The following is a 7,676-nucleotide window of genomic DNA, read 5'->3' on the forward strand; positions in this document are numbered from 1 at the left end:
GCTATGATTACATTTAAGATTTATGTCCATTAAATCTAATTTTTTAGTACCGAGTATATTAAAAGGAAATAAACTCAGGTGAATCCAATTCTTGAATTGGAATATAGGTTTGCAGTAATTTGCATAGCTTCAATTCATGATGTTCTGTGTGAGGTCTTTCTTGGTAAGGTTCACCCAAGGTCATAAAAAAATTAACCAAATAGGTATCCAAGAACTTTTCTGTGATTTTTAAAAAGATTAACCAAATTGCTATCCAAGAACTTTTTTGTGGTTTTTAATTTGTCACTTGGTTTGTAGTTTTTAAACTCCTAAAGTGGATCAAACTTTTCAATTTTCAAAGTCATATAGTGTGCATGGTTGGGAACCTAAGAAGTGAATAGATTTATTGGGACTTACCAGAAACCTTAGATCTACTGTAATTGAATTTATTGAAACTGTATGATTTTGGTAGTGAATTGGATTATTAAATCTTTCTTGAATTAAAAAAATTAGACTAGAAACATTCAAACGAATTACAAGAACTCTGAAAATTTATCAGTAAGCCAGTAAAATGTATATGCCAAAACACAAAGTTATTAAGAACCTATAGCTGCCCAAACAGTTTACAGCTTCAGCCAGTATACCAGCTTTTGGAGACCTCAACCTCTGCCGACACAGCAATCCTCAAAAATTACATAAATCTAATCACCAGTTGTTAGTCCCCATGTGATCATCAAATTTAGTCATCAAAATTTACAGTAATAGTGCATAGGGTTCTAGTTTCTTGAGCCTAGAGCATTTAAAACAAGAATAACAATCAATCACAAGCATAGAAATGGATACAAAAGCATAATCTCATTTGAAGAGGTAATTAATGAAATAATCAAGTTATTATTCATACACACAATAACCCAATAGTGTATAAAATATTTAGCATTCAGTAAGACTTACATTTCATAAAGCCAATGTAAGGATCTGATCACAGCAGTAAAAACATAGCTTCATAACTCTACTTCATTAACAGAGCATATACAGATAGGTCTAACTATTTAGACTGACAGTTGTCTTTGACTAATTAATACTTTTTATCTATGTGAACTTATATAATTTCAAGTACCATATGATGCAGCATAGCTGTATAAGTAACTCAATATTCCCATCCAAAATTGTCCTGTTACATTTGCATCCTGATGAATTGGAAGCACTAGAGCAGGGGAAAATTTGTAAATACAATTCAAATACCCTTCTTTTTGTGCTTCTAGTTACAGTAATATATAATTTTACATCATAAGAATTAAATTAGTAATTCATGAGAATTTTTACTATAATAAAACATTCATTCATATTCAAGTCCCAACAAAATTATTAAAAACTGCACAAAAAACTACAGTAATTATAATAAAACATTAGAAATAAATATTTTCACAGAATACAATAAAGACTTTTCTATCTTTAACAAGCACTGCATAAAAACTGTACAGTATCTAACATACTTCCATACTAGGGAATTTTCAATAATGCAAGTATCACATTCAAATTGAATTTGAAAAAATATCACACAGTATTATATCGTGCCTTTGGAGTGGCCGTATATGTGGTCACAGCCGAGGGATATTGCCATCTCCTTACTGCCAAAGCTCGTGTCACTTCTAAATCCATGTTAGAATTGGATGAAAGCCAGTACATTTCAAAACTTAAATTAATTACCGGTTGGCCATATGTTGCGTCCTAATATGTATGCCTCCACTAGTGTGTGGTCTGACAACTTCACGGCCCTGCAACGGTGCTAAATAAAAAAAAGCACATCCCCATATGTTCTCAACGGGGTTGAAGATATAATTTGCATTAAGTTGGCCCACATGTTGCTTTTTAAACATGTTCTCACATCATGCAATCCAGCCGACCTTGTGTTATGAGGAGTCACCGCCAAACTCATTCTTGAATATGATATATGGCTTCATGGCCCTCCCTGGCTAGTTAATCCTTCAGTTCACTCAGACCAAAACAATTTTCCAACAGACTTCGAGATATGAGCCTGTTCCATCAGACTTTCGCCCCCAAAAACCCAAAGATTTGCACATTACACTTCTCTTATTGAAGCAGTTAGAAGTTAAGCAGTACTTCTGCGTCTAACTGGTATATGGACACGTAATCCCCTTACCGCTATAATCAGAATTTCAGAAGCTTGTAGTTACCCAAATATTCTTAGTAAATTGCCAGGCAAGCCCACTGCATTGAACTACCATATGTAGGCATTCATTGGTCAAAGAAATCTTTATATTGATACCAATGATATTCTGAGAGGACGTTAGCAATTTCAACAATGCCCCTGAGGAGTCTGATTACGCTAACCCCATTTTGCTAGAGCACCACTGCGCTCCCTTGGAAGCTTACTGCTGAACATTGGCACAACTTATTACTGCACTGTAACACCACACATCTTGATCATTTATATAGGAAATTTTGGGTCTCACTAATGCATCAACAAATAAAAAAAAAGATTCTCAACCAGTGCGTTCACTGTAAAAGCGTGCAGGACCACCTTCATCCCATGGGCCCTCTAGAGCTCCAATTCATTTTGATAGCCTCAATGCTGAGGTTTCCTTCCGTGTAAACGGGTTGGATTACACAGAGAGGTTTTAGAGTGTACCACTCTCATGTAGATGCAGTCAATGTTTTGCTATTCACATGTGCTGCCATGCAAGCAGTAGCCTTAGAAATTACAAGCGTACGTCTTTACGGTTACTGAATTTGTGCAGGCAATACTTAGATTCATAAAACCGGATAAATACATGGTTTGTTACTTGTGCTTAAATTCTACTACTAAATTACAATTATTTTCAAATACTAAATTAAGTCGAGCTGAAAAGGCTAATAGCCTAAGACAATTAAGTAAATGAAATGCTTTTATAACTATACCTGTGGTTGATGTTCTGGCTGTGGCCCCATCTACTGTATTGGGATGACTAGGTATCACAGAGGAGGAAGGGGAAATGGAAGAGGGAAGGAGAGACACCGGTATATATACAGTATACCATATATGTACTGTATATCTATTCTGTTTTTCATTTAAAAGATGGGGACCTAGTAGCTTCAATGATGTCAGCTTAATGAATACAGAGTAAGTCACTGAAATAAAGTGGAAGGTGCCATGATAGAAAATGAATTAAAATAAATGTAAGATGGTGTAATTTTTCTCTCAAATTTGAAAACTGAAGAAGGGAGGCCTATTGTTAAACCTTTTTGAATTCATTGCCAGTCTTCCCTTTCACTCCTGAAATAACTGACACTTGTAAAGTCATGGTTCATATTTTATGTGAATACTACACTAGAAAATTATACTATTACAATGTCCATCATAAAAAATCTATTCAATTTCACTAATCTCCAGGTCATCCTCAGAATCCCATGATGCAATTGCACTTCTATTTTTGGATGGTCTAATTGTTGATCTGTGATCTTTATTGACTACTTCTGTAGAACCCCATAGACTTGTAGGAACTGTGTTTGAAGACTCACTAACACTACCCATTTGCTGCTGACTGCCAGTAGGGGTGCTTTGTAAACTACCTGGAGGCTCTAATAGTGTCCCTATATTCTGAGATGTATTTGGCATCCCACTCATAACATCTACAGCTCCCGCCATTTTATTTTTTTTTCGACCACTTAGTTGAAATTCAATAGTGCGAGAGAGTGTGCTCACTTTTTCACCCGTGGGTTTCTTTAATTTTATAGGTTTTGGCTCTGATAAATCCCAGTTATTTGTCACAGCACTTGGATAACTTACAAGATCTGCTGATGTTTGTAAACTATCAGTACGTCTTGGAGGTTCTGCTTTCTTTACATTTTCATATTCATTATCAGACCCAGAGTCCCATTCTGACGCTTCATCCTCATCATCCACTTGACCATAAGTTTTGTTTTCAAAGAAGTTACCTTGCTTTGATCGGATGCCTGAGCCCCCAGGTAGTGGATCATCACCAAACAAATTTCTAGAGACAGATTTAGATGTTACATTGTGAATTTCAATATGAGCACTACTACTGGAATCCTCTGACTCAGTATCTGATGAACTACTATCATCTTTGAAACTAGGCTTGGTTTGCACTTTAGAAATGGCACTACCTGGTCTGGAAATTACTTTGAGATCAGTAGATCCAGAATCTAAATGCAACATTTCTTTTACACCGGACTTCACTGACTCTCCTTTCTTTGATACAGATGTAGAGACTATCTTTGAACTTTCTTTCACCTTGGAACGAACATTATGTATAACTCTTGAGAGAACACCAGACTGTTTTCTCTTATTAATTTCAATATTCTCTTCAACCTTGTGCACTATTGATGGATTATCAACATTTTCTATTTTGTTATCTAATTTGGCCGTCACTTCATTCCCGAGCTTCTTTCGTAATTCACTAAAATTGTCATACTTCTCTTCATATTTTCGTCTGTCTTTCCTTAGCTGAGATAAGCAAGAAGTTAAAACGTCAGTTTTAATACCCTTGGTAGAAGAATTCACCCCTAATAGTGATAATTTTGAAGACAAGACTTCTGATGTAGCTTTTCTCATTTGAATCCATAACTGGGGGTTTTCCTTTAGTAATGTATCAAGTGTCAAAGAATCTGATGATTCTTCTTGATTCATAGAATCATCTTCTTCTGGTTCGGAAGAATTTTCTGATTCATGATCAGACTCAGACTTGTGCACATTGTCCTGAGTCTCATCTTCAACATCAGTACTAGTAATCTGTAAGTGTTGAATTTTCAAATCACTCTGATTCCATTGAGATGTATCAGTTTCACTCTCGGATTCACTATCGGATGGCAATGGTGGTGCTCTTCCATACATAGAATCAGACCCTGAACCACGTGAATAGGAAAATGTATGAACGCTATCTTCATACATGTCTGGGCTTTTAACAGGTGATTTTGTAGATCTGTCAGGTACAGGAGGCTTTTTGGCCAAAGTTACCTTACGTGAAGAAGGTTTTTGGTGCACACCCTTTTTAGAAGAGTCTTGAGAAACTCTTCCTGAGGGTTCTCGAGAAATTACTTCATCTAAAGACTCTTCTGCAATTCCTTTACTGGCCTTTTCTTGGTGTCTTGTGTTACGAGCATCATCATGATAAACTGGTTTTCCTGTATTTTCTAAACTTGAATTTGCAAAGGATTCATGACGGGCTATGTCTCTCATGATCTCTTGAAGTCTTATCTTCTCAGTCTCAAGTGCATCTTCATACTCCTTCCTTAGGTTTTCTTGGATCTGTGTTAATGAACGCTTGTGAATTTTCTTTTGCTGTTGAAGTTGTACTTTAAGATCACGAAGTTCATTAGAAATGCCATCTACAATATCTTCATTTCCTTTTTCCTCTCTACTTGTATTTTTGGTTTGGGCTTCAATTTGTAATTTCAGAGCTTTTATTTCCTCATCTTGGTTCCTAATATGGTCAAGCAAGCTTTCGTTGTCTACAGATATATGTTCCTTTCCGGCACTCTGAAGCTGTGCAATATGCTCACTTAGCTTATTTAACTGAAATTCGTATCCTTTTTCTAAATCATGTTTCTCTTCCCATGCCTTTTTTATTTCTTCTTTCCTTTTCTCATTTTCTTTCTCTAACATATACTTTTGATTTTCCATATCTTTCAACATTCTATTAAAATTTTCATTCATGGCATCGAATTTCTTTTCAATTTCTAATAATCTAAATGTATCAATATCATTAGTTTTTGCTGGCTCTTGAACTGGCACAGATAAGGTAGGTGCCACAGATGGAACTTCTACACTTTTATTGTCTTTATTTACCATAGATATAGCACATACCTGACCACTAGTAGAAGCTTGAGGTAGAACAATGGAACTAGCCTGAGTGGGATGTTTGCGCCATACATGGGCCTGAAGAAACTCCAAATCTCGAAAATTTTTGCAACATAAGGGACATTTTGAAGGTTGGAAGATTCCATTAACAAGGGCAACTGAGTTTACATATTTGACAGTTTCTCTCATGCTTTTATTTGTTGCTTTCATTTTTTTCGCTTCATCTACTTGTTGGAGTAATTTGGATTTAACCTGTGGAGAGGAAAAGGAACATGAGCACTTCTTTTTATAGAGCTACACTATTTAATTCAAGTTTCATATGTAAATCTAGATTCTTCAAATTGACAAGTCTTTTGACATGGAATCGGCATCATACAGTATATAAACCTTAATACTGAATTTCTTTGGATTCAAGGAAGGGAGAGGTTCTGCCTCTAGAATCTAACATAGTGTACCAGTAAGGTTTAAAATGTTAACTTCCCCTTATTTTGCTCATATTTCAGTCTCCCTGGTTCTATAACAATCTTGAGGATTTGCTGTTAGAATGAATTATCCCAGAAAATCTGTTTATGAATTACTGTTAACTAATGCTGGGGTCACACTGGGGCGAAACATCATGGCGATGCGGTGAGCAGTGGATTTTAGCAAAGTTTAGAGCATATCGCCATACATCCCCATTCATCCCGGGTGTATTTCGCACCAACTCCCACGGACCGAGATGAGCGTCGTCATGTGTGAAATACATCCCGGGTTGCCACGCTCCATCACAACACTGACAGACAAAAAGAAACCGGCTCCATTTTTTTGCCTAGTGTGCGTTGATGGTCGGCACCTGCAGTACAATGCGTTCAAAGAAATAACATACCACATAACTCCTGTTCTGTTCCAGCGGTATTGCTATCCTAATCGCATCTCAAAACTATATATGCAGTATATCTCCCTATGGGAGATGCAACATGCCTCACTGCGCATGCGTTCAGCACTGGTATATAAAGAGAGAGAGAGAGAGAGAGAGAGAGAGAGAGAGAGAGAGAGAGAGAGAGAGAGAGAGAGAATATCCGGTCATATTGAAAATAAAATACAAAGCCTGAACATCATAACAAATGAAATATAATATTTGGACGGAAACAAACTTTTGTTTTTACGTTGTAAAATGCTTGAGTGGCGTGGTGGAAAACTTTTCATATAAGGGAATCCCATGGATAATGCATGCCGCGATCCATATCGCATCCAAAAAGATAATTACCGCAATGTACCAGACCAATTGAGATGTCACAACTTGCCCACTGTGATGCGATCCCATGTACAATGGTGCATCGCATGGCGATGTATCCCCATGTATCACCCTTATTGCTCTGTACCTGCAGTGTACATCTCCCACTGTCGCCTACTCTGCATTATGAGTTATGTATGCCACGGTGTCTTGCGTTTTGAAAAATAAGTGCTGGAATATCACCTGAAAGTGCCTGCGGTATTCAAATTTTCAGGATTTTTCCATGTCTCCTCTGATCGGCAATGTGTATCGCCCAAGTGTGATCCCAGCATAAGGGTTTTCCTAGGGCAAAAGATCTATAACATTTTCATAAATTGATAGGTTTCTACCACATATATGAAAATTTTCAATGTGTATTCTTATATATAAATATATATACATACATATATATATATATATATATATATATATATATATATACATATATATATATATAATATATATATATATATATATATATATATATATATATATATATATATACATATATATATATATATATATATATATATATATATATATATATATATATATACAAATTCAAAAAATATTTCTAAAAAAAAGAAACTACAAAGCCACAAAATATTAATTGATAAATGTACTGTA

General features: G+C 35.7%; 1 protein-coding gene across 1 annotated transcript in view; it reads right to left on the reverse strand.

The window, feature by feature from the left end:
• Positions 1–1,705: 1,705 nt before the first annotated feature.
• Positions 1,706–7,676, reverse strand: part of LOC137653580 (cilium assembly protein DZIP1-like) — a 60,565-nt gene continuing 54,594 nt past the window's right edge. Inside the window, exon 3 of the mRNA XM_068387103.1 lies at positions 1,706–6,049. Coding sequence (XP_068243204.1) covers positions 3,347–6,049 — 2,703 coding nt within the window. The 3' untranslated portion in view covers positions 1,706–3,346. The remainder of the gene's footprint in view (positions 6,050–7,676) is intronic.

This window comes from Palaemon carinicauda, chromosome 14, assembly GCF_036898095.1.
Source record: "Palaemon carinicauda isolate YSFRI2023 chromosome 14, ASM3689809v2, whole genome shotgun sequence".
In the NCBI taxonomy this organism is placed as follows: domain Eukaryota; kingdom Metazoa; phylum Arthropoda; class Malacostraca; order Decapoda; family Palaemonidae; genus Palaemon; species Palaemon carinicauda.